The sequence below is a fragment of the Scleropages formosus genome, chromosome 16, assembly GCF_900964775.1.
Source record: "Scleropages formosus chromosome 16, fSclFor1.1, whole genome shotgun sequence".
Classification (NCBI taxonomy): domain Eukaryota; kingdom Metazoa; phylum Chordata; class Actinopteri; order Osteoglossiformes; family Osteoglossidae; genus Scleropages; species Scleropages formosus.
Window position 1 is genome coordinate 14,039,688 of NC_041821.1, and position 25,855 is coordinate 14,065,542.

Sequence of the window (25,855 nt, forward strand, 5' to 3'; positions counted from 1 at the left end):
GATGCGAGTTGCTTTGGAGAAAAGTATCTGCTAAATGAATAAAGTCTTTCCTTTCATGCGGACTGTTATTAATAGCAAGGACAAAATTGGTGTTTTTATTTATTTTGCACAAATGTTGCTAAAACTGCATTCCTGATAAAAATTATTTATACCAATAAATGTAAAACAAGAATTCTAGTCTGTGGAAACCACTTAAAAATAATACATTTCAAAACAGTTTTCTCTGATCAGCTTGTTACAACAGCAATCAAAAGAGGAAAACATTTGCAAGAAGGTATCACTTATTTCTGTACTCAGTATTGACCTTCTCATTGCAGACAACATAAAATGCTTGTTTTCTTTGTCAGTTTCTTTTTGCTCTATTTTTGTCAACACACCACCTTAAGCCCTGGTCAAGGTTTTGAATTGTTCCATTTAAAGTGACAAAATTGGGACAAATCAATAACATCAGAGCCGAAAAATTGACTGCAGGTGAACGTTCGTGGAACAAAGCCTGACACAGGGCCATAAAGCATGTCCACAGCAAAGCGCGGAGTATGAAATTTCACCGACTAAAAATACAGTTAGCAATTCTGAAATGCGGTGCACTCTTATCATTCGTTTTGATTCAGCTCTTCAGTGCCACATCTCCGCTTTCCACCAGAAGTTAACTTTTCTCTTCTCTCTTTCATCAGCCGTTCATCAAACTTTTCCTGAAATGAGATTTATTTTGGGTTTTTTTTTTTTTTTTTTTTTAATTTATTCTTCCTCACAAACTTTGAAAAGAGGTCTGTTGACTTTGAGAAGAAAAGGTAACAACGATGTAAAGGTCTAGAGCATCTCTGGCGTTTTGCAGCTTTTTCAGCTTTGCCCGAGCGCTTTTAAAAATATGTTCTTCTCCGCTCTTGAGTATCAATTACTTTTTGGGAAGGTTTGGAAATTATACAGCGATGTGATCCAAGTGCTCTTGAAGCATTGATTGCCACAGATGAGCTCCATATCTGCCACTCGTGAGATGTGGAGCAGCGATAGTGATGCTCAGTGCCAGGGAAGGAGGGAGGGGGATGTGAGTGAATTCTAATCCTACTCCTGTTCAAAAGGACCAGACAGGGCAGAAGTGATAATGAGGAGCTTAAGCGGAGAGTTCTCAGGGTCTAATCACTGTCTGATTTCGAACGCTAAGGACCAATTAGAAACGATAGGGCTCAATAAGGGATTACAACTGTAAGTAAAGATGGGCCCTTGGTACAAGAAAATCAATTCTCTGTGTCTTGGTACCAGGAGGAGAGTAAATACAGGTCTGATGGGGCAGGAAGTTTAACCATAGAAATGAATCACAGATAAAAATAAGAAAGTCAGGCTAGAGGTTCATTTGAAGGGGAAAAAAAAGTCTTTGCTAAGCAGATAGAAGCACAAGTTATTTTTACAGCTGTGACTAAATAGTTTCCAAGAAATTAAAATTAAATCAGTTGTTGAATTTATGTACTGTAATACAGAACACGAGGGCCTGGAAACTCTTGGTACCGAGAAGAATTTGGTAATGCAAGTATAGATTTATGGTAAGCATGCGCACGGCATACAGAAGTATTAATATGTATGTTTTGCTGGAGGACTTTTCTCAAGGCGCTACAGCGGGAGTCCTCCAGTTAGGAGTTAACACGGTGAATCTGTGTTAACCAATGGGAGTTTTGTCATACATCATGAGAAAAAACTTATTAGCCACTTTTCGAAATCTCTATTTACTACGTTTATGTTAACAGCTGCCGTAACAAATGAATGAATATGTCAGAGTACAAATTTGATCATTAGCTTGTTGAATGAACATAATCCTTTTGTGTACTGTGCCATGAGTCAAACAAAGATTTCTGACATTTGCAACATACGTCACCTGTATGGTGTGTAAAAAAGTAGCATTATACACAGGTGTTTTTGAGACTGCCAGCTCTTATAAATGCATTAGTGACATATAACATTTACATTACTTTTATATTTATTCATTTAGCAGATGCTTTTCTCCGAAGTAACACACATCTCAGAAAAAAATACAAAGAGGGTCTTACAAGATGATGAAGCTCTCTGATTCCACTCAATTCACAGTGGAAATCATTTCAATTCTCCAAACTTAATGATGAAATGCAAGCAACACAGATGCAAGGATTGCTTTGTGTATTCAGTCTTTTTAGATACAACTGGTGGCATGGGGAAATTCGGGGATAGAACTCATCAAACTGTTTCCCTATTGCAGATTGTAGTGGAATTGCTATTTATCTTTTAAATCTTTCCATGTGAATGTATTTGCAGTCTGTATTTTACTTATTCTTTTTTGCATTATATGTAAAGCTTCAGTTCCCTTTAGTAATTGCAGGAATACCGAACAAGTAAACTGATTTTTTGTGGGAAAGCACCAGGTGGAGACAAATCCTCCATTGAGTTCTCAGATTCATTTTAGCAGTTTAATAACTATTGACTTTATTGCAGAATTCATAACAACAAAAACAAAGTCAGAAATGTGGCTCTAATAGCTGAAAACACATTGATGCAAGCCTCTAGTTTTAACCAATATGTTAAATGTGTGATCTTATCGGTCACAAGATATGTTTTGTAGTGTTATGGCATCTGTAGTAATTTACTATAAGCTTTTAATATTTCAAATGAACATACTAGTATATAGTGCCTACAAAATTGGTATATTGTCATATAACCTGAATTTAATATTTTAAATTATCACTTCTCTGACTCACTCTTGCTAACCCCTTGTCTTTCCCAGGGTAATAGTGGTCTGGAGCCTATCCTGCAATCACTGGGCATAAGGCTGGGGGGTATACTCTGAATGGGAAACCAGTCCATCGCAGGGTAGGCACACATGCACACACTCACTCATCCATTCAATTTTAAATCATCAGAAAAAATACTGTTTCTTCCAGAAGTTTTAATTCAAATAGAACAGAATTTGGACTATTTCCCAACAAACAGTGTTTTATACTTCATTGTTAAAGAACTGTTAATTGAGGTTTATTAAATCCATTGTTTGATTTCCTTTTTTTTTAAAAAACAGTATATAATTTTCTTCCATGAATCATACATCACTTCTCGCAATCATTCATCATTGCTTGCACGTAATCACTGGAACACAAGTGGTCAATGAGTTGCTGGCCAAAGGTCTGAATCTGGCTGCACCCATTCATCTCCCATGATCCACTGCAGGTGAAAGTCTCTGAAGTATTCCAGAAGGTGGCTGAAAGAAAGATTTTAACACCTCTCATCAGTTCTTAACTATTATAACCTGGTTTTTTACCCAGTTCAAACATTATATTAGACAGGTTTTTCATACAGTGTTGTGTTGCTGTTTTTCATTTAATCTTTCAGACAAGTAAATCCAATTTAAGGCACTTCTGTACATGTCATAGTGGTAATGTAAGCAAAACAGATGATATGTAATAAAGAAAAGGCACATTCAGAATTCAGATGTAATCTCACATGGTACAACGGAGACATGACTGTAACCTCTGCATATCAGGGTGTGCACACTTACAAGTTTGGCTTCTGACCCTCCACTATCTCATCTCTTGGTATGGGGTAAAGGGCTTCGTATTTCCTTCCCTCTCCAGAGCCATGAATGGCATATGAGTTCATTTTATTTACCCCTGGGGGGAAATACGTCCATGGCAGGAGAGCGTGCCCTGTCCACCGGCCCCCATTTATAGATGCTTGGAATGACAAAGGTAGCCCTTGCTTAAAAAGATAAGAGAATTGTAGCACATAATTCACTTAATTGATTTTTGATGACCAAATGGGATATACTAGCAAAGCAGTTAAAAGTACTTTGGCCTACCTGGAATGCATTTCCCCTCCCCGAGAGCAATAACACTAAATGCTGCCCATGGCTGTAAAATAACATGTATAGATTGCATTGGAAAAATACTCATATTCAAATATAACATTCAATTTTTATTTCAAATGAACTGCAAAGTAAACCGACAATATGGGATATTTAACACTGTGAAATAAAAATATGGTTTTTCATAATGTTTTGTTGCTCTAAACTGTAGTAAGTATGGCTACTTACGGACAAACTTCCACTTCAAGATAGTTTTCTGTGTTGCTATTCAAGAAGAAAGACTCTACAACTGAAAATATGATTAACTGTAATCATGAACTTGAAGGCAAAATAAACTGGAAAACCATGACACAAATAAGTAACATTACCTTCAGCCTAAAAAAGAAAAGAGGCAAATTATAAATGTAATAAAATATTGAACTGTAACAGAGTTTTTAAAATGATTCTATTTCCGAAAATCATAAAAGTAGAAATTATGTGTCATATTTGTTTTTACTGCAACATGAGATATCTTGTTATACGTAATTCGCAGTTATTTGTTTACATATTTCTGTGTATTTAGAGTCGCATGCTTGCAAATCATTTGAAACATTAAACTTTTAACAAATTGTGTTTTTATCCCGATATCCAACCTCTACGGAGAGAAAAGACCGATGTGACAGAGGAGGAGGTGCAAAACACAAAAAATTCCCTTAGCCTTAGGCTTCACGTTATAAAATATTTTCATTTTGGCAACATGTTGTACTGAAAGTTGTATGCTTGATGATCACTTTACATTTTTAAATTAAGCTTTTTTTTAACAGTTTTGCGTTAACCAATCACCTTTCCAGACTTTTTAAACTCTAGACAATATATTTTAAAACTAACATTTCTGATGAATCGGAATGTGCGGCCATGCCAATATCCGGTCACTTGAAGTGCGAGCATGCGCACATCAACTGAAGGTGACGTCATACCTTCATAGTCCCAGAGTCCAGGGAACGGCTGACCTGGAGCCCCCGGTGGGCCAGGAGGCTCGTTGAAAAAGGGGGCAGACACTTCCATGAGCAGCCCCCCATCGCCGGGGGAGAAGCGGATGTTGACCGGCTCATGGTTCACGGGCAGGCTGTCCCAAGTGTGATCAATGATAAAGTTCATCTGAAATATTGACATTTAAAATCAACATGGGCCCAGGCAGGTGGAGATTCTTCTAAACGCTGCTCGTGCACAAAGGCCCTGAGGTACTGGAAAAACTCAAAACTCCATTATAAACTTAGGGAAGACAAATCAAATGTCACCACCTCTCTCCTATGTCTCAAGTCTACCGCCTCCTTACAAAAATATTTTAGCTGACTATATATATAATAGTATTGTATTTTGGGAAACTAGCAAATACAGAAATGTAAGATTTAAGATGTTCTTTTTGTTTCACATAGTAGACTACAGCACTTTTGAATCGATGTTTGTTAAACGTTTTAAATTAACAGCAACGTAAATTAGCTCCAAAAAACATTAAAGCATTAACACTTACTGTGGCGACCCAGGTTCCCAGCTATGCTGCTCGACTGAAAATGCATGCAGATGAATTGCGGAACAATAAATGAACAAGTAATAAAATAATTATCTATGTACTTTGGAAGTAGGCTGCCAGTATTCAGGCGTTGCAATAAAACAATTAAAATAATCTAACGTAAATATGACACGATATGGGGGGGTATTACTTAAACGCTGATACATGTATGTGGTTGTATGAAATTACAAAAACAAAATCTGGCGCTGAAGTCGTTCGTCGCAGATGAAAGCGGACGTAAATACTGCCTTCTTGTTTCCCTGGGGAAGAATTAGGCAGCGTACCGCTTGGGTGGCTCTCATTGGCGCTCCCGCTCCACTTCAAACTGTAGGGCGGAAGAAGTAGGGGAGCTGACAGACGACCGACTCGCGGTATGTACGTTATGTCAACGAATACATATTGAGTGTGTACGTTACGTCCAGGATGCGCATGCGCCGTTGTCGTCTCCCCCGGCGGATTCGTTGACGATATCATATATGGAACCGCTCCCTGCAGGTAGGTTCGCGGTCGCGGCCGGTGTCGAGCGCTTGCGATTGAGGAGCTCGGATTGAGCGCCACACCTAACAACGGCGGTACTTGGCAGCTAAATTAGTAAAAATACTGAGACTGAGAGTCCCACAGAGTGTCCCTTGACACTGAATCATCATGCCACTGTCTGGACCGGCGTAAGCTGTGTTATTGTAGTATGTGACATAGTCCTGTTGTTGTTGTTGTTATTGTTATTATTTATTGACTAAACGCTGCAGGCATACTGGTCTTGCAGTTACGCACTAATAAACGGGCAACAAAAATGAAAAGAAAAATGTTTCCCTTCCAGCTGGCAGCCGTGTGGAGATGTCAGCGGGTGTGGAGTGCAGTCGAGATGGAGGTGAGCAGTGAGTGATCAGATCGAGCCCCAGAGCAGAGTGTCTCACTGCACACCTTCCTTCATCTCTTCTTGTAAAATTCTGTTTTTTTTTTTCTTCTTCTTCTTTTAAAATTACAGTTCAGAGAAACAACTCTGCTGTCTCTCAGAACGAAGATGGATATGAATCTCAACCCACTACATCTCGGGTATTATTATTATTATTATTATTAATACTGATTTTGTCATTTTAGGAACACAGTTAGAACCAGAAGTTTGTTCAGTTTTGTTTTGTTTGTCGTTCCATGTACCTTTTATGCATTTGGTCTTTTTTTTTGTCCTAAGTGACATATATTAATTATGCATTTATAAACAGCTGGGTAATTTTTACTGGAGCAATTCACCATTAGTACCTTGCTAAAGAGTATAACAGCAGCAAGTTGGATTCGAACCTGCACTTCTGAGTGCAGAAGCTCTAACCACTGCATTACCTCCTACCAAAATCACTTTTACCCCTATCTTATAATAAATGCATAGTAACACAGACATTGTTTAATTTATTCCTGGTTAGGCTCTTTAAAAGCTTGACTATAGCTACAGTAAATAAAAACACTTTTTAATATGTCTTAATCTCTTGCTATTCAAATTAAAACTGGACTTACATGACAAAAAATGCCCTCTCTCAACAAACTCCTAATCAATCTACATTGCGTACCAATTCATCTCATGAAGGTTTTTTTTTTTTTTTTTTTTTTTTTTTTTTTTTTTTTGAAAACTTTGTTATTGATCAACAACACTCAGGAACCCCAAACACAAGCTGTAAGCACTATGGAAGTGACTTGAATTAAGATGGTCCTAGTCTGCTCTTGGTGTGATTTACTGCTGTCAGTCAGTTTGGCAGGTAAATAAATAGCCATTTTGCACCATTATAAAAGAGATTTAAGATGAAAATGCAGTTAAAAATTTGTTCATTCTCAATAGCCCCTGGTCCAGTCCAGGGTCGTGGTGGTCCAGAGCCTGCATAGGGTGCAGGACACAGTACACCCTGTTCAATCACACATACTCATTTTCTCACATAACGTGCACTAAGGGCAGTTGAGAGTCACTAGTTCACCTGAACACATGAGGTGACAGTGTATTTTTATTCTGGCTTTTTATTTATAATGCTATTTACTGTATAATTTGGATGCATTACTGTTGTCTTTCATTTTTGCATTTACAAATTTATATGCATTTGCATGTTTTAAGTGCAATAACTTGTGTGTTGAAGGACCAGGCAACTGGAATCCCCGAATCACCTCCACCATGGCTCTCTGATGGAAGGTCAGTCTTTCTGTGTGAAGGTGACATGAAGAGATGTGCACTGGGTGCGGTGTACAGTTCATAACACTGTATTCTGTTGACAGTATAATGGCTCCACTGGTTGCTGAGTATGACGGACATATAGATAACATGAACAAGCAGCTGCGGGCCTACGAGGTGAAGTCTCTTTTTCTTTCCTGAAGCCTTACATACAAATAAAAGGTAAAAAATGAAGGCAATATTGCCATGATAGTGCTTCTTATGGAAGTACTTCAGACAGAAATGTTGACTGGCATCGTTTAACATCTAATTGTCCCTTTCTGCTGTGGAGTACTGAACTTATTATTGATTTACTTCTAACCTACAGAGGCAGATGGCAGAAATCAAGGTGAAGCTTAGTGCTGTTGTAAAAGAAAATGAAAGGTACCGTTTATATTATTCATTCATTCATCCGTCATTTCATTGTCAAGAAGTGCTGGTCCAGTGCAGGGTTGTGGTGGTTCAGAGCCTATCCAGGAAACATAGGCCGAAAGCCAGCGTGCATTCTGTAAAGGACCCCAGTCCATCGCAGGCCAATGATACACACTCACTCCCTCGCACAGTCACACTGCACAGGCAGTTTAGAGTTCACCGGAAACACATCTTTGGACTGCAGGAGAAAACCCGTGCAAACACAGGTTAGAACAACCAAATTCCATACTGACTGAGTTGTACTGAAACCCACAGCCCAAGAATTGTGTGACACCAGCACTACGTGCTCCACCACCGTGCTGCCAGCCTAATTTAAATTATCGGTACTAGTGTACAGTATGCAGTGGTGTACACAGAACAGAATCATGGTAATTTGTTTTTACTTCATAAATAGAAGTTATGCTTGCATTGTGTATAAAAATTTGTATTTGAGGCGTACGAACTAAATGTTGTGATCAGCATTAATATGGTACAGAAGCAGTACATTGAGCAGTGCGGAGGCTGACACCCTGTGTGTGCGCTCGCTCACCAAGGCTCTATGCAGAACTGAGGGAGTCCATCGAAAAGCAGCTGCAGGCCTTTCCTGCCGGTGCAGAAATCGAGTCCTTGACGGATGATGAGATTGTGAAGAATCTCCAGGAACAAATTCAGCTGTCCCTGCAGGTGATGCGTCGTTTGTCCGTCAGAAATAAATTTTAAAGGACACCTTTTGAAATTGGCTTTTCTTTAACTTGGCTAATCAATAAAAGCCACTGGCTGAGCTAAAGAAGTAAAGGCATTAATCTCTGGGAAAACATGTCAGTTTAATAAGAGGGCAACAGAGCCAATGAACAGCCTATTTTTTCTGTGTCCACTCTGCCTCCTGCTGTCGGTCCACAGGAAAAAGACCATGCGATGGAGCTCTGGCAGTCAGCTGCGCAGGAACTCGATCGACTGCAGCAGCTGTATCAGAAGACTACGTCCGACTCCCAGCTCCTCGCAGTCGAAACGCAACACACGATGGTGTGTACTGCAGTCAGATACAAAGCAGATAGAAACTACAGCTGGTTATACACTTAAAAAGGGTTCCAACCTAACAACACCATCTTAAGTCAGCTTCAGAGCTTACCAAAGTGCTATTATACTGTATTATATAAACTATAAGGATATCTAAATAATTAACATGCATGAATGCTACCTTTATTTTTCATTCATTTTGTGCATTATCCATAATAAAGTAATACTAACCTAAGAATAATATTAATGTACGGTTTTCCGTCCTTGTCCAGTTTCCAAGCCGTGTGTTCTCCTTGAGTCCACCAGAGGGCACTATGGTCAATGCAGATTAATGTCTGAAATGATCAGCTGTGTGTTTGTTACAGGAGCAGCTGACACAGGTCCAGCAACTTGCTCAGCAGCTACAGGTGGCCAATCAGAAGCTGGAGGCGGTAAGGTGTGAACATGTTAGGAGTCACCTGATCCTTTCTGACCTGAGATTAAGTGCTGTGTCGCTGGCAGGGACATGCCTTTACCCTGCACACCTTGCTGCTTTAATACTTTATCCTTTTTACGGTTTCACTGCCCACCTGTAGTTAGGGTGCAAATTAGATTGGCTGCGACCACCTCCATGCCTGGCAAGGAAGTTTGTGCTACTCTTGTGTAGTGAAAATAATTTCTATTAATCTGTTTTCATTCATTATTTTTGCTTTTATTTCTTGCCTTCATTCTTTCACATTGAGGGGGTAGAGGCACTGAAAGAGTAATGTAATATCTCGTGTGCATTTTTAATAAGGGTCAAAACACGTATTGTTGTTCTGCTTTTCTTCTCCACGTGTGGCCTTGTACACATTGGTTAAAATTCTTGTGGAAAGCAAGTGCTTCTGATAGCTCGTTTCCTGTTAAAGGTCATGCCTCAGTGGCAGCTTTGTCTGACTTGTCACACACAGACCAACCAACAGTTTCTCAAGACGGTGACTGAGCAGAATGTGGAGTTGGAGGATCTGCGCAACCAGCTGAGGTAGTTCACTCCTACCATCCACACATCCACAACTGCTCACCCTCTCTTCCTTACACACGATGCTGTCTTCGTTTTGAACCTCCGATGAGCTCCCTCTCTTACCTGAAGGACCTCATTTCTCCTTCCGTCTCTCTGCCTATGTACTCCTTTCTGCTGTGCCTCTGTCTGCTTTTTCTTCCTCCATGTAGAATCAGAAGTGATGGTCACACGCCATCTCCCCTTGAACATGTCCAGTGACCTTCTGGTGAAACACAGACTGGTATAACCTTATTTTGCAGACAAGCTAAACAGGATCTGAGAACAGCTACGGCAAAAGTGGAGGAGATGACCAAGCTCATGCAGAGTGTGCAGGACCAAATGCAGCGAAGGGTGTGTAGCAAGACTCCTAACTTTCAACAAACATTTTAAACATTTCAGACTGTAAGTAATGTCACATTTTGTTGACAACTTTACATTTTTTTTTCATTTAGCTGATGCTTTTCTCCAAAGCAATTTGCGACATTAATCTACGTACAGTTATTTACCCGTTTATACAGTTGGGAAATTTTACTGGAGCAACTGAGGATAAGTACCTTGCTCAAGGTACAACAGTCAGAGATGAGATTCGAATTTGATACCAGTTAGACAGCAGTTCTAACCAGTACATTACCAGCTGCCCTTGGTTGTCACAAAGACTTTTGCAATAGATTTTCTACACAGAAATGAAAGGCAGAAAAACATGATTATTTGTGCTTTATGATCTACGGAAGAAACAGCCAAGGTGCCTTTAAGAATAAATAACCGAAGAGGTGACCCACAGAGACGTAGGATCTGTACATATGATTGACGAGGGTGTGATGGAGGTGTAGTGACTGTACTTTTGGCTGTGTACCTGCGTGTACTCAGGAAGAAGATGCTGCTGCAGCCCACGGGAGAGAGGAAGCCTCAGACAGGCGACTTCAACAGCTGCAGGCGGCCCTCGGCCAGCTGGAGGCCAGGTAAGTCCTGAGTCTGTTGTTCTGTGTTGGTCAGATTAGGCAACATTTGTCTTTAAAGTTCCAATCCATGTGCAGAACCCACAGTGACAGGTAAACAAATATCATTTCTGTGTCTGCACACACACAGGCTAACAGCAGCAGCACAGGAAGCAGAGCGGCTGCGGCGGGAGCAGGTGACACAGGAGCGCCAGGTGGGCGAGCTGCAGGGACGCTGTGCCGCCCTCGAGGAGGAGAAGTACGAGGCCATCACCAAGGTGCGCGAGAACATCCAGATGGCTGAGGAGGCTGCCCTTCAGAAGGAGCAGGTGAGGGTATCCGAATTCTGAGCAGAGCCGCAGGCCGAAACACTGAAGTTGCATTACTTGGTCTTCGAGAAAAGAATATGCTGGGCGACATGGTGGCACAGCAAGTAGTGCTGCTGTCTCACAGCACCCGGGTGGTGCGAGAGGACATGGGTTCAATCCCTGCTCAGTCTGTGTGGAGTTTACATGTTTTCCCCGTGTCTGCGTGGGTTTCCTCCCACAGTCCAAAGACATGCTGTTCAGGCTCACCCATAGTGTGTGAGTGACAGAGAGAGTGTGTTGCACTGATTTATGGATGAGTGTCCCAGTGTAAGTAATGTATTTAGCAGTGTAAGTCACCTTGGTGAATAAGGTGTGTGGGCTCATAACACTACATAGAGTTCATTGGAAGTCGCTTTGGAGAAAAGCGTCTGCTAAATAAATAAATGTAAATGTAAGAATATCATAATAAATTGTTTGTAGTTAATATTTTATTTAGTGCAAAACTGGGTGGCACACTGGTGAAGTGAGTAGCACTACTGCCTCACAGCGTGTGAGCGGTGCAACAGAACCTAGGGCTCAGTCTGTGTGGAGTTTGCATGTTCAACCCATGTCTGTGTGGGGTTACTCAGGTTTCCTTCTACAGTCCAAAGGCATGCAGTTCTGCATAATTGGTGATGCTAAATTGTCCTCAGTGTGTGGTTGTGTGTTTGTATGTGTGGTACTACCCTCTGATGAAGTCATGCCATCCAGGGTGTACCACCCCTCAGCCTTGTGCCCCTTGCTTCCAGGATAGGATCCAGTTCACCATGGCCCTGCTCAGGACAAGCAGTTATTGAGAATGGATGGATGGATGGATGGAGTGCAAAATGTAGAGGAATAGTGAGCACATGCATAAGTTATTCAGGGTCCCCTGTCCAGCTGTGTAAATGGGGAGACTTAGTGTGACATTTAAATCTATCAGGCCACTTTGAGAGAGAAGCAGAAATGTGAGGAGCTGGAGAAGATGAAGGAGGCCATTAAGATGTTGATCCAGGAGGCCGCGGTTCGAACCAGAAAAGAGGTCAGTTTTGTTTATCATACAAATGTTAGCTGCTGTTTCCACAGGTTGTTTGGTTCAATCTGCAATTCATGGCTTTCAATTAGAAAAGGTTATTAGGCATAAGTAAATTGTGAAGGGGCAAATCACAGTATTCTCAATCAATTGTAATCAACTACATATGAAATGCAAATTTCCTAGGAGAGTCAGTGTAGGTAACTATTTTAAACACAATTAAATATTTTTAATTTACCAAGCAGTCACACAGATAAGATGCCAACTGGTAAACAGCTGTTAGACTAATATTTAATTTATTTATATATTGATTGATTGTCCAAGGAGACTTATGGGAATAAGGTATAAAGTCACACATCTTAATTTGTTAATTTGTATTTCAAGCTTCTCTCCATGCTGCTCCTGTTGTACCCTTGAGAAAGGTGCTTACCATCAAGTGCTCTAGGTGCAATAATCAGCCCTGAAAAGGGGTTGGACACTCACCTTTTATAAAAGGGTGTCTAAACAACAAATTAAGTAGTAATACTGTAATTCATGACTCGCTCCAAGCGAGAAAGACATTTCAAGATAAGTACCGTACCATATACATACGGGCAGTGGCTTTTTACACTCCTCTTAAGTACTCTATTGTCTAAGAGCCTCAGTGCCTACCACTGGTTTCTAGGTTACTTTTTTCAGCACCAAAGCAGACACACATGGCAAAAACCGGATTAGGAGATTGGATTGAGTCGGAGTTAATCTGTTCAAGGAAACTAGGCTACTTGTTCAGGTACTTTTTGGTGAATAATACAGTGAGTCACGGTTACTTCAAAAACCTTTTAGCATCTCTTTTTTTCAGGTTGAAAATGTTCGGAAGCAGTGTAATGAACAGATCCACAGAATGGCAGAGGAGCTTTCCGCTCTTCAAATGGTGGGTGTGTGTGCATGTGTGTGCGCTCGCTCGCGTGTCTGCATATCAGTACATTCACCTTTAAAGAGAAATAATTCTGAATGACTCTTGGGGGACACCTAAATACCCTGTGATGAGTGACATTCAGAATGTGCTAGACAGTGTGTGTGTGTGTTGTCTGTGTGAAGTCTTGTTTGGATCGCTCTCTTGTCCTTTGTCTGCGGTCACACAGCCCAGGAAGCATTATTTATTTCGATGTGCCTTTTAGATGAGTGAACACTAGACCTTTCGGTGCACTATTGTGTGTCTGCTGACAAATGCCTCCTGTGCCCTGTGATAAGGAATGTGCGGACAAAGAATCTCAGATAGAGAGGGTCTTGCGGGAGAGGAAGGCCCTGGAAGAAGAGGTGGAAAAGGTAAACATGTCTCACTGTTCTGACTGGAATAAGCATCGCATTTTTACAAGGTTTTGTTGATTTCATTTTGAGAGGAGCAGCTTGTAATCGGTGGCTAAATGTACATTTATGTGTGTGTGTGTGTGTGTGTGTGTGTGTGTGTGTGTGTGTGTGTGTGTGTGTGTGTGTGTGTGTGTGTGTGTGTGTATGTATGTATGTATGTATATGCAGCCACCAAATACAAGTTGCACCTCCCAGAATAACAGGACTATTTCAGTCTATTATTGGTCTAAGCTGTAGTCTGACTTGCTCCAAAAAGAAGGGCTGCAAGCTGCTGTCTGCTTCACTAATGCTGTAAATCAATAAGTTTCCTCTGTTTTTCTTTTTAAAAACATGGTGATGGCCACTACTTTCTGTAGTACCACTCACACAAAAAACTGGTTAGGTAGATGTCAGAAGCATTGCTTTTAACTGCAAGATAGTGCCGCTCTCATAAAGGGGTGAGCTTTGAGCAGAAAGATGCCACTGTGTATCTGCCACAGGTGTACAGGGAGGGCAGGGACGGTGGGCCGGAGTACCAAAAGATCAACGCACTTCACCAGAGGTGTCTGAACACCGAGCGACTGAAGGACGACCTGCAGGTCACACTCCAGACCACTCAAAACAAGATGAAGAAAATGGAGATGGAGTGAGTGAGATGTGCTCATGGATGTTAAAACTGCACTCTGGGGGAAATGTTGTCCGTGGGTGTGAGTTACAGCAGATGGTATCACGTGGATGTACTGTGCATCTCAGGAAGAGTACATTGTGCAGCTCGGAGCAACAGTCGTGTCGGCATCTCTCGTTTCCACCCACAGGTACCTAGAGGAGCTGTCGCGATGTCAGGAGGAAGTGCGCAGGCTGCAGGGGGCACTGGCAGGGGCCCAGGAAGACTGTAGCAAAGTGAGCGAGGAGCGACTGCGGCTACAGCAGGAGAACCAGCAGCTGCGCAGGGAGATGGAGGAGCTGCGCAAGGCCAGCGTGCAGGCTCAGAGGAAGGCCAAGCAGCAGGTGCACACCACAGAGGGCTCAGGCTCGCAGTGCTACTCAGAGCAGATCCTCGATTCACTTGAGCTGCATCTCAGGTGACCTCCCGCGTCACTCGCCCTTCCCATTCAGGTATCCACCATCGAGCACGAGTTCTCCCTGAAGGAGCAGGAGCTGGAGGCACGGGTGCGACAGCTGGAGGAGAGCAGCCAGAACTCGAGCGCGGACCTGAACCGCCTGCTGGTGGCTCAACAGAGGAGCACAAAGCGTTGGAAGGAAGAGGCGCACAGGATGGCCGAGGCCTTCGAGCACAAACTGGGGAGCCTGAGGTGAGAGCGTGTGTTTTTCACTAGGTTCACTTGGAAAGTTAATGTATGAGAGCCTTGTACAAGTTTGATTCAGTGGCTTAACCTTTTGCTGCCCAAGTTATCGGACAGTACCTTCAAATTGTTGTTTCTGATCTTGGGGAGGGCTTATGATTAAAGTATCTGTTGAACAGTAAGACACATTGAGTCGTTCTGTGATTCCCCGCTTGTTTTCAGAGTGACAGTTTTAGCCAAGTTCCATTCACTGTTTAGCATTTTGCAAGTTCTTCAGCTCCCTTCCTTCCACACTTTTTTTTTTTTTTTTTTTTTTTTTTTTTTTTTTACAGCATTCAAAACATTTAGGTAAATATATAATTTTTTTGCTTGTCTTGGCATTAATTCCAATAAATATAATTCAGTTTTTTACTTTGTAAGGCAATTCTATTCTTAATACTAGTGTCCTAGAAACAGGACGCTATGTCAAGTAACTCCCCCCCCCCCCTCTTTCTCAGACTCAAAAATATAAGTTGACAAACATTCAAAACTGTTGAATAAATTGTGGACTATCTACACTCAGAACATATTGGTTTTGGTTAGTAGTGAAATAAAACTTTCACCCTAGTTTTCATTTTTATCATTTCAGTAATAATTATCAAAAAATTGTCCAGATGCCCTGTCATACATATATTAATATTTAAATCCATATTTTTACATTTATATATTTTTTAGTTTCCATTAATCCAATATGTTGCTATATATCTTACAAAGAAATACCATGTGCATGAATATAATTAAAAATTGGGGGCATTAATTTTGGCATTAATGAGTTACTGAAAGTAGTGTTCTTTGAGCATCAGCTATGCTCACTGGCAGTTTGCAGGTTTTTACTTGAACTGTTGCAAATGTGGAATGATATGAGTTACCTTTTTAACACGTATGTCAGGCTTGGGAGGTTACAGTACAGTAAGGTACTTTGAATAACTTTGCAAACTGCTCTTCATACCAGAGCTGAACTGGTTCGACAAAAGCAGCGCTGTCAGGAACTGGAGGTCCAGTTGGAAGCAGATCATGAAAAAATTGTGGAGGTAAATATGCTGCATTAACTTGTTGCTCAACAAGCACTTCTGTTGTGAAGGACTTGCAGTATCACGCTAATTTTTACAGCAGGGCTTTAGGGTACATACCTTATTCAGAGTAGTGGGGAAGGAGACCTGAACTGGAAACCTTCAGGTTATAAGTTCATGATTTTAACCTGTTCACTACTTGCTGTCCCATACTTAGAAACACTTATGCACCATAATATGAGAAGGTATGTTTACCTTTTCAACAATTACAAAAAGTTTTTGGTTTTTTAGCATATTAGTAAATCCTCACTATGTAACTGCTTGTCCAAGTCAGGGTCACTAGTGGTCTCACAAGGGTGTGAGGCAGGGTAAACTTTGGACAGGATGCTGGTTCATCACAGGGCAATTACACACACACATTTTAGTCATTGGACTATGGGAGGAAACCAGAGCACCCTGTGGAAAATCATACATGGGGGGAACATGCAAACTTCACATACACTAAAAGTGATTTGAACTCACAACTCAAGCTGGGCAGCACTAGCAGGATCTGTGCTACTTAGTGCTATCTAAGATTGTAAGTGTACCACTTACATTTATGAAGCTCTTGCACTCTTATGTATTCTAGTTTTTTCTGTGCATCTTAGTTTTACTCAAATTCCACTGCTTGCTCAAACAGTACGAAAGGCAGATGGCAGAGTACCAGGAGAAGAACAACCGTCTCCAGAGACGTCTCACCCAGGCTGAACAGAGAGCATCTACGGCATCACAACAGGTAGCAACCCCCTGCAGTAGGGTCAGGCCAGACATTGGGCACTGGCTTCATTACTGAATCATGCTCAGCTTTCAGTATTATTCCGGTTTGCTGGCTTCACGGTCAGCGTAGTCTACATAACAGCCTCTAAATCAGTCACCCGGTCCTGGTGCTGTTGTACCCCTTTACATGCTGTTTTTTTTGCAGCTAGTTATCTTTAATCCTGAAACTGATGTGATGATTCAGCTCTTGTTCACTGAAAACTCACTGGAATGAGTAGTCCATGAATAATTCATGGAAAAAAAATTTTTGTTCTGGACTAAAGTATTTAAACAGTTAAATTATTCACTGAATCAGTTTACACTGTTTTTTTGGACAAAGGGCAATAAAACTTTAGCTGTCTACTGATGTAGTATGTCACAAATGATGAGCAAAAGGAAAGAAAGAGCCATAGCCAGTTTTATTTTCAGTATGCCATCATCATCTGAGTTGTGCCTGTTGAATGAAAAACTCAGTTAGGACTAATGTTGCCAGGTCAGCTTCAAGACAAGCCAGTGTGGTCAATCAGGAAGGCACCTCTGCAGAAGGTGTTGGCCAAACAGTGCATGTTAAACACAGATTAAAGGACACTTTATTGGACATGTGTGCAATTATAACTTGATGAACAGAATCTTTTTTTTTTTGGTAATTCCAGTTGAGCAACATTACATCACAAAGAAGAAAAGCAGCTTCCATGTTGGATCTGGAGGCATTGTGACTAGGACTATTACCAATCTCCATCTTCTGCTTTATTGTAATATGATTTTGTAATAAACATCTCTCGCTGCTGGGCCAAATCTTCACATTATTTTGGAAATGGAAATTTAGTGTACTTCAGCAATACAGGCTCCTCTTCTAGGAACTGATGTCTTCAGGGATTTTAAAATGAAGGCTGAGATACCACATTAGCTATTCTATCTTCCAGTGCAAATAAGTCAATTTGCTGCTTAGCTGATATTTGTCCCTAAAGTGACTCAATGGTGGATTTGTACTTAGACTTACATATTTATACAGCTGGGTGACTTACTGTATAAATTCAGGTAAAGTACCTTGCCACAGCAGGAGGAAGGGATTCCAACCTGTGTCCTTCAACTGCAAGGTTGCTGGTTCTTACTACAGTGCCACTTTCAGCCCCTGTATATATTAATTTACAGTATTTGCCTAATTTACACTCACTGCCCACATTATTAGGTATACCTTGCTATTACTGGGTTGGACCCCCTTTTACCTTCAGAACCACCTTAATTACTTGTGGCATAAATTCAACAAGGTGCTGGAAACATTCCTCAGAATTTTGGTCCATACTGACATGACAGCATCACGCAGCTGCTGCAGATTTGTCGGCTGCACATCCATGATGCGGATCTCCCGTTCCACCACATCCCAAAGGTGCTCTATTAGATTGAGATCTGGTGACTGCGAAGGCCATTTGAGTATAGTTAACTCATTGTCATGTTCAGAAAACCAGTTTGAGATGATTTGAGCTTTGTGACATGGCTACTTCCAGCAGGATAGCATGCTATCAGAAGATGGGTACACTGTGGTCATAAAGGGATGGACATGGTCAGCAACAATACTCAGGTAGGCTGTGGCATTTAAACAATGCTCAACTGATACTAAGGGGCCCAAAGTCTGCCAAGAAAATAACCCCACCACCTCCAGCCTGAACCACTGACACAAGGCAGGATGGATCCATATTTTCATGTTTCCGCCAAATTCTGACCCTACTATCTGAATGTAGCAGCAGAAATCGAGACTCATCAGACCAGGAACGTTTTTCCAATCTTCTGTTGTTCAAGTTTGGTGAGCCCATGCGAATTGTAGCCTCAGTTTCCTGTTCTCTGCTGACAGGAGTGGCACCTGGTGTGGTCTTCTGCTGCTCTAGCCAATCTGCTTCAAGGTTTGACATGTTGGGTGTTCAGAGATGCTCTTCTGCATACCTCAGTTGTAACGAGTGGTTATTTGAGTTATTGTTGCCTTTCTATCAGCTTGAACCAGTTTGGCTATTCTCCTCTAACCTCTGGCATCAACAAGGCACTTTCACCCACAGAACTGCCACTCACTGGATAATTTCTCTTTTTCTGAACATTCTCTGTAAACCCTAGAGATGGTTGTGTGTGAAAATCCCAGCATTTTGACCATGTCTACATGCCTAAATGCACTAAGATGCTGCCATGTGATTGGCTGATTAGATGTTAATGAGCAGTTGAACAGGTGTACCTAATAAAGTGGCCAATGAGTGTATACTTAGACGTATCGATCACAGGTGCTGCAATAGTAGCAGAACGTGGGGAATGAACCAGCAACCAGGTTACAAGTGTATATGTCCTTAACCCGAGCCATTCAGTACCTGCTACTGTACAGAAATGTACGATAAATTACAAAGACAACCAAAGTGTTGTTCCTCATTTCCCAAGCCATGTCCTCAACTCTTCACTCCATGGAGACCTGGACATTGTCACTTGTGCTCTGCTGCTGCTCAAATTTCCTGGCTGGACAAATTGGAAACAAGATGACAGTTACAGCAGTGCACGGGGAAGTGCCACTCTAGCCACACATATTCAGCTCACACTTTTCTCCAGAGCGACTTCCAATGAACTGCAGTGTTATGAGCCCACACACCTTATTCACCGCAGTGACTTACACTGCTAGATACACTACTTACACTGGGTCGCTCATCTACACATCACTGGAACACTCTCTGTTGCTCACACACTATGGGGGAACCTGAACAGCATGTATCTGGACTGTGGGAGGAAACCAGAGCACCCAGAGGAAACCCATGTAGACACGGGGAGAACATGCAAACTCCACACAGACTCTGAGCAGGGATTGAACCCATGTCCTCTCACACCACCCAGCCCAGGTGCTGTGAGACAGCAGTGCCACACCACTTAGATAACTCAGGTAGACTAACGTTCTACCTATACTATTACAGCTGGGTAACTAACGGTAAGTTACTGGAGCAATTCTGGGTAAGTTACCTTGCTCAGGGGTACTACAGCCGGAGGGATCCGAACCTGCAACCTTTTTGTTTTGGTCCAGGCACTGCAGCAGCTCCTCGTCTAAGCAGCGGGCTACCAGCTGTGTCTATACTATAGACTAGTATAATATAATTGACAGGGACTGAGCACAATTTGTGTCCGGACCACGATCCTAGCTACTATTAGCTAGGCTAGCGGGAGGCTCACCGATGGAGTACATCTCGAGCTGCTGCCGGAGCCGCACTTTCTGCAGGCTGTCGTAGAAGTTGGGCTCAGGCGCGGATCCCACTGCCGGAGGCAGCGCGAAAATGCGCATGATCTTCCTCTTGTTCCTGCAAAGACGAAAAGCGCGGCACGCGAATGGCATAAAAAACGCAGTCACGCAGCGAGAGGACAACAAGGTGAAGGCGGAAGCGCGACACACGGAGTGACGACGGACTGCTGCCGGACACCCACTTTCTGGCGTACATAAGCAGACCGAAGCTGACCAGGATAACGAGCAGATACACGTTGGTGGCCTCGTTCCACGCCTCGTGCACCGAATAATCAATGGTCTCCTCATCAGCCATCACGCCGTAGCCGCCCATTGCGATTATTCCACGGCCTGGTTGCTTGACGGAGATCCTCCGCAAACAAACAAAAGTAGATTCACTTCCGTCTCCTCCAAGTCAACGAAAGTTGAGACGAGGGAAGAAGAATACCCGCTGTAGAGACGATAAATACGACCTGGCGCCCTCTAGCGCAGAGGGGTGGAACTGCACAGGGCCCAACTTGTCAAAAGCGGTGCGCGGAGAGCGAGGTCACGTGACCTCAAAGAGGTTTTCTAGCGCTTCTCGCTGAGTTCGTGCCCTCTTAGCTTCTCTCTGGCCAAAGACGAGACTTCATTATAATGTCTCTGACTTGGTTCATATGGTGGAAAGTAACAAATTCACCGTGCTTTAGAATCATGCGTCTGTGTCCAAGTCTCTCTTTCTGAGGATGTGTAATGCACACATTGTATTTTTCCGTGAGATGTGCGTCGCTTTGGAGAAAAGTGTCTGCTAAACGAATAAATGATAATGTCTCTTCAAAGATCAGAACGGTGCAGTTTGGAGTGATTTTTACTAACTTTTCTCAGTTAAATGAAGAGGAAACAAACATCCCAACACACACTGTTTGAAGTCTTTTGTCCCGAGCGGATTTGCAATAACCCCCTATTTCAATGCTAAAAAATGAAACTGATTTCTCCAAGATGGTAACATGTTTGGTTTCTTCTTCTGTTACACACACACACACACACATTTTCAGAACCGCTTGTCCCTTACGGGGCCACAGGGAACCAGAGCCTACCCGGTAACACAGGGCGTAAGGCTGGAGGGGGAAGGGGACATACCCAGGATGGGACGCCAGTCCGCCACAAGGCACCCCAAGCAGGACTCGAACCCCAGACCCACCGGAGAGCAGGACTGCGGTCCAACCCACTGCGCCACCGCACCCCCCTTCTTCTGTTATTTAAATGTGTGTCCCCTCCCCCTCTGGCCTTACGCCCTGTGTTACCGGGTAGGCTCCGGTTCCCCGTGACCCCGTATGGGACAAGCGGTTCTGAAAATGTGTGTGTGTGTGTATTTCTAAGGTTTTGGGTAAATCAAAATTAAACCCAGAATCCTATTTTGCTGTACAGTGCTGTACAATTGCTTTCTGTATGAATGTTGTCAGCTGTGCATGTCATGAAAAATATCTCTGCTGCCAAGTGAACAAATTGTTTCTTCTTTAAAAGTTACAGTTAACACTTTGGAAAAATTTATTAAGTGTACACACACACACTGTCTGAAACCACTTGTCCAAAGCAGGGGTCGCGGCGAGCCGGAGCCTAACCCAGCAGCACAGGGCGTAGGGCTGGAGGGGGAGGGGACACACCCAGGATGGGACACCAGTCCGTTGGAAGGCACCCCAAGCGGGACTTGAACCCCAGACCCACCAGAGAGCAGGCCCCGGCCAAGCCTGCTGTGCCGCTACACTCCATGTTTATTAAGTATATTACTGAAATATGTAACAAAAATTGAAACCAGAGATAGTAGTATATAGTTAATCTCATTTTGAGTTTTGGGAAAAGAAGTTTAAAAACTCAGTTCAGTGTACTTCACAAAGTCATTTTATGGAACCTGTAAAATACTCTACTGATGTTCCTTCATTGATTTACTGTTAACTGTGACTAGGGGTTTATTTCCAGGTAACCAAAAACACTGGTTTATTTCATACTGGTTTATTTATTTCATAACCTGTTACTCAACTGTTTTCACATTTTGTGGTGTTTGTTGTTTTAACCTAGAGATACTGAGTATGACATTTATTTAGCAGACACTTTTCTCCAAAGCGACTTCCAACAAACTCTACGTAGTGTTATCAGCTCACATACCTTATTCACCGTGGTGACTTACACTGCTAGATACATTACTTACACTGGGTCACTCATCCATACACCAGTGGAACACACTCTCTCTGTCACGCACACACCTTTAGCGTGAGCATGATTGCCCTGTGACTGAATGACACCCCATCCTGGGTGTACCCTGCCTCAGGCACTATGCTTCCAGGATAGGCTCTGGACCACTGTGACCCTGCCTTGGGCAAGTGCTTATTGAAAGTGAATTAATGGAAAAACCTTTATTTCAGTGAGGAAACATGAAACTTGCTTCTCCAAAAAGATCATTTGCAGATCATGATTAATACCTTTTCTGGCTGAGCAGCTTAGCTCTTCTCTAAAACTTAAGAGATAACGCTTTCAGAAATTAAACCTATTACTGGAATGAATATTCATGTCCCTCCAAGTAAACATATACTGAACATAGAAACACAACTTAGAATCGTGTGAAGTCCATTTATTTCTGAGGTCTGGGGGGTACAAGTGGAAATCGAGTTCAGCTGGCAACCTGTAAAACACGCTACTCATGTGTCTTCATTACTACACCGAGGGTCCTTGTTGCTAGGCAACCACAAACACTGGCCGCTTTCATTATTATTGTACTATGCTGAACCACTTTCTCGGCCACTTTCACCTCAGTTTCTTTTTAATATATTTCCCCTCCGTTTCCGGCTGCCTTTATCTACAGATGTTGCGGGTGAAACACAATTTCATGTAAGTAACGCAGCTTGCTCACGAAGCGCAAAAGTGACGACGTTTTTTTAAACAGTTTCGAAGGCAAAATTAAAATAACGGCGGCGGCCGATCGTCATGACATGAACTTCGCGTTCGCAGCTCTTCGTCAGTTAGCGCTCAGGTGCCGGCAAAACAAAACAATGGAGAGTAATTAAATAATTTAAAGTAAAAAAAAACAAGAATTAAGGCGAGATCACTCATAAAATATTGAGCGCTTAGCCTTGTCCTGTGTGTGTGGCGGCGTGCCTCACACACACATTAGTACAAAAATTATTCCTAAAACACTGAACATGTAATGGTGTAGTGGAATTGACACAGATTATGTGAGAAGTTAACAAAACTTTTTAAAACAAATTAAATGGACCAGTACAGTGTAATTCAGTTGGAACCTCAGAGAGTAGACTTGTCAGATTTATTTTAATTTATGCTTTTCTCCAAAGCTGCTTCACAGTTTTTACCCATTTATACAGCTGGGTAGCATTTAACTAGAACAATTCAGGGTAAGTACCTTGCTCAAGGGTACTACAGCCAGAGATGAGATGTGAACCTGCACCCTTGGAGTCTAGAGGCAGCAGCTCTAACCACTACACGACCAGCTGTCCCATGGGGCAATTCTCTCCCAGGTGGTTTGGTTGCAGGTTGGCTCAGTTCTCAGTCTTTATTAGTCCTGAGAGTGTTGACATTTTTCCTGGTTTTTCTCATCCAGTTTGCACTGAGTATCCGCAATGGAGACAGGAAGGCATCTGTCTTCCCCCTCCCAGAGGGAGCCTCCTGAGCAGCATGGACCAGGGGGAAAGGAGGACCAGCCAAGCTTCATGTCAGAGAGACAGAGACAGGGCGACCCCAATCTGCTCCACACCATGCTGATCTCTACGGCTTCCGGCAGCATCCATCGCAACCCCGAGGCCCTGGTCTTCACCCACAGCACAAAAGCCCAGGAGCGCAGGCGGACACAAGAGCAACCTGTTAAGATGGAGATCCTGGTATGTGCAGGTCCCACGCTAGTCAGAGAGCCGTCGCTTCTGTGGCCGAGGCACATCTTAACAATCCGGCTTGTGTGCACACCTTTTGCAGCCGGTGCTCAAAAAGTACCAGGACCAGAGGCAGCCTGAGTACATTCACAGGAAGAACCTGGAGAAGGTGATGAGCAGGAACTCAGCTGACAGCAAAGCCTACACCCCATCCCCTATGCACCTCCCCAGGCTTCCAGGTCATGAGAAGGTAAAGCAGGTTACAGGTCAGACTCCCACTCCATAGTTACCATAATGAGGAAAATACCCAGAAATAGAAAACAGCCCAAATTTTAATTTATTTCCATTGGTGATTCTATCTAAAACAATTTGCGCTTGATTGGTCTGTATCAGTGAACCTGTTGAGGTTAAACTGAGCACCTAGATCTATTGAGCAAGGTCTCCTCCAAGCCTGAACCAGTATCCTTCACTCCCCGCTGGCGCAGTGGTCTCCTGCAGTGTGTGACACATTTTTTATGAATTTCAGCGCGATTTGCAGGGACCACAGTCGCAGGCCAGCTGTCCCCCTAAGAAACCATGCCCTCCCAGGAGCAGACAGCCAACGGTTACCCCACTGGTCCGCACACCCTCCCCTCTGCAGCTCCATCCACTGAGGTTTGGCTCGGCAGAGGAGGTGGCCCGTGCCCGGCTCAGTACGCCTCCCGAGATTGTCCGCGTCATTCGAGACAACCCCCACCTAGGCTTCCTGTACATGGTCTCGGCTATGCCCAAGTCCTCCATCAAATATGATGCCTACAACCTCAAGTGAGACTTAGCTTCACTGTTGATACTCTAATAGACATGACCAGTGCTGCATGGCAGAGATTAAACAGAAATGTTTTGTTTGCTCATTGAAAAGTCTGTGAGGCTTAATGAGGTTTTATCTTCACCTACAGGATTGTGACTTACGATAAGGTGAAAAAGTCCGACTTCTATACAATCAGTCAGGCGGGTTTGATGCACGTATGCAGTGGGGAGGAGGACTTCCTGTCGCTCGAGCGCTGGGAGCACGAGTACCATTGCCACCAGCGGCTCGTGCGCATCCCGGTCTTCGCCCTCTTCCGGAAGTGGAAGGCCTTCCGCGTGTGGAGGACCAGCGTGCGTTCCAAGAAGATCAGCAAATGCAAGCATGTCCTCCGGAAGCACCTCTTCATTGTCAATGAGGTCAATAAGCAAGTCAGTCATAAAGAATAATTTGCCAAATCATTGGGGCAGTTATTAATAGCAAGTCTTTCAATTTCTTAAATGTTCCTTTGCTGGGTATTACAAATACTTGGTATCATCACACTTGATGCCTTTATAATGATCTTTTTTCCCCAACAGAAACAAATGAACTTTAACACTCACTAGTTCTACCAAAGCTTTTAGCCCAAAAACAGTAAAGAGTGAGAAGCATATCAATGCGCATTGTATGTGTTTGTTAATACCCCAGTCCCTGAGACCTGCACTCATTGACATTTGGGAGATGTGCTACCGCATCAGTGACATGGGGCTGTGCCACATCCAAAAGAAATACACGTACACTCTTGAGAAGTTCCAGAGTACCCAGCAGAAACAGCTCCGGGAGGTATGGCCTCGCTTTCTTGTGTACCTACACTTGCGCACTTTATGCTAACTGTAGAATGGATAGAGAGCAGGTCAGTAAGGATGAGTCCTAGTGAGTCTGCCCATGGTGATCTCCGTCTGGCCTCATGGTGTCTTCTGCAGGTCTCCGCTCGCCTGGACGAGTTCCGAGAGCTGGTAAAAGAGGTGGCTAGGAGTGCATGTCGCACCGCTCTGCTCGAGGCCGGATACACTCCTGACTATTACGTCCTTGAGTCCGAGGCCTCAGGTATGCCAGGTGACACCTTCAGGCCCGTTACCAATTGTTCACTCATACTCAAAGAGGAATGAGAAGGTCTCAAGAAGTTCTGAGCCCCAGTAAAATGGGTGACTCTTCACACAATGAAGACAACAAGACAA

The 25,855-nt window shown here is 43.0% G+C and overlaps 4 protein-coding genes across 7 annotated transcripts in view; 2 read left to right on the plus strand and 2 right to left on the minus strand.

The window, feature by feature from the left end:
• Positions 1-2,890: 2,890 nt before the first annotated feature.
• c16h4orf33 (chromosome 16 C4orf33 homolog) lies at positions 2,891-5,605 on the minus strand. Of its 2 annotated transcripts, XM_018738266.1 has the most exons (6): positions 5,328-5,605; positions 4,774-4,954; positions 4,046-4,106; positions 3,812-3,863; positions 3,512-3,711; positions 2,891-3,214 (listed from the first exon to the last, which is right to left on the minus strand). In XM_018738266.1, exons 2-6 carry the CDS (start codon positions 4,952-4,954, stop codon positions 3,118-3,120), a joined length of 591 nt encoding a protein of 196 aa, XP_018593782.1. In that variant the 5' UTR covers positions 5,328-5,605; the 3' UTR covers positions 2,891-3,117. The 2 variants fall into 2 exon arrangements, with proteins under 2 accessions (XP_018593782.1, XP_018593781.1); XM_018738265.1 differs by lacking the exon at positions 5,328-5,605 and having other exon boundaries at positions 4,774-4,991.
• sclt1 (sodium channel and clathrin linker 1) lies at positions 4,907-18,156 on the plus strand. 3 transcript variants are annotated; one of them, XM_018738264.2, is made up of 22 exons: positions 4,907-5,037; positions 6,184-6,234; positions 6,352-6,419; positions 7,481-7,533; positions 7,617-7,689; positions 7,880-7,935; positions 8,517-8,646; positions 8,863-8,985; positions 9,345-9,410; positions 9,909-9,979; positions 10,258-10,348; positions 10,865-10,956; positions 11,084-11,261; positions 12,202-12,300; positions 13,130-13,201; positions 13,522-13,596; positions 14,118-14,263; positions 14,433-14,625; positions 14,734-14,930; positions 15,913-15,991; positions 16,650-16,745; positions 17,419-18,156. In XM_018738264.2, exons 2-22 carry the CDS (start codon positions 6,201-6,203, stop codon positions 17,479-17,481), a joined length of 2,055 nt encoding a protein of 684 aa, XP_018593780.1. In that variant the 5' UTR covers positions 4,907-5,037; positions 6,184-6,200; the 3' UTR covers positions 17,482-18,156. The 3 variants fall into 3 exon arrangements, with proteins under 3 accessions (XP_018593780.1, XP_018593778.1, XP_018593779.1); XM_018738262.2 differs by lacking the exon at positions 4,907-5,037 and adding an exon at positions 5,668-5,861; XM_018738263.2 differs by lacking the exon at positions 4,907-5,037 and adding an exon at positions 5,676-5,737.
• A 780-nt stretch (positions 18,157-18,936) lies between these two features.
• Positions 18,937-20,429, minus strand: smim19 (small integral membrane protein 19). The gene is made up of 3 exons (XM_018738280.1): positions 20,204-20,429; positions 19,955-20,079; positions 18,937-19,255 (listed from the first exon to the last, which is right to left on the minus strand). The coding sequence occupies exons 1-3, from the start codon at positions 20,332-20,334 to the stop codon at positions 19,197-19,199; spliced, it is 315 nt and encodes a 104-aa protein (XP_018593796.1). The 5' UTR covers positions 20,335-20,429; the 3' UTR covers positions 18,937-19,196.
• Positions 20,430-22,743: 2,314 nt separating this feature from the next.
• dnah6 (dynein, axonemal, heavy chain 6) overlaps positions 22,744-25,855 on the plus strand; it is a 58,933-nt gene continuing 55,821 nt past the window's right edge. The window contains exons 1-7 of the mRNA XM_018738293.2: positions 22,744-22,862; positions 23,590-23,866; positions 23,958-24,104; positions 24,381-24,658; positions 24,790-25,057; positions 25,326-25,460; positions 25,601-25,724. Of these exons, the coding sequence (XP_018593809.2) occupies positions 23,609-23,866; positions 23,958-24,104; positions 24,381-24,658; positions 24,790-25,057; positions 25,326-25,460; positions 25,601-25,724 (1,210 nt within the window). The 5' untranslated portion in view covers positions 22,744-22,862; positions 23,590-23,608. The remainder of the gene's footprint in view (positions 22,863-23,589; positions 23,867-23,957; positions 24,105-24,380; positions 24,659-24,789; positions 25,058-25,325; positions 25,461-25,600; positions 25,725-25,855) is intronic.

Coding starts and splice junctions, on each gene's coding strand:
- c16h4orf33 (XM_018738265.1), bottom strand. CDS start 4,969: ATGTCAATATTTCAGATGAACTTTATCATTGATCACACTTGGGACAGC. Junction 3,864..4,045: donor CTTGAAGTGGAAGTTTGTCC/GTAAGTAGCCAT, acceptor GTTATTTTACAG/CCATGGGCAGCATTTAGTGT. Junction 3,215..3,511: donor GAGGGTCAGAAGCCAAACTT/GTAAGTGTGCAC, acceptor TCTTTCTTTCAG/CCACCTTCTGGAATACTTCA.
- sclt1 (XM_018738262.2), top strand. Junction 13,597..14,117: donor TGGAAGAAGAGGTGGAAAAG/GTAAACATGTCT, acceptor TATCTGCCACAG/GTGTACAGGGAGGGCAGGGA. Junction 14,931..15,912: donor CACAAACTGGGGAGCCTGAG/GTGAGAGCGTGT, acceptor TCTTCATACCAG/AGCTGAACTGGTTCGACAAA.
- smim19 (XM_018738280.1), bottom strand. CDS start 20,334: ATGGGCGGCTACGGCGTGATGGCTGATGAGGAGACCATTGATTATTCG. Junction 20,080..20,203: donor CTGCTTATGTACGCCAGAAA/GTGGGTGTCCGG, acceptor TCGTCTTTGCAG/GAACAAGAGGAAGATCATGC. Junction 19,256..19,954: donor GCTCGAGATGTACTCCATCG/GTGAGCCTCCCG, acceptor CAATTTGTCCAG/CCAGGAAATTTGAGCAGCAG.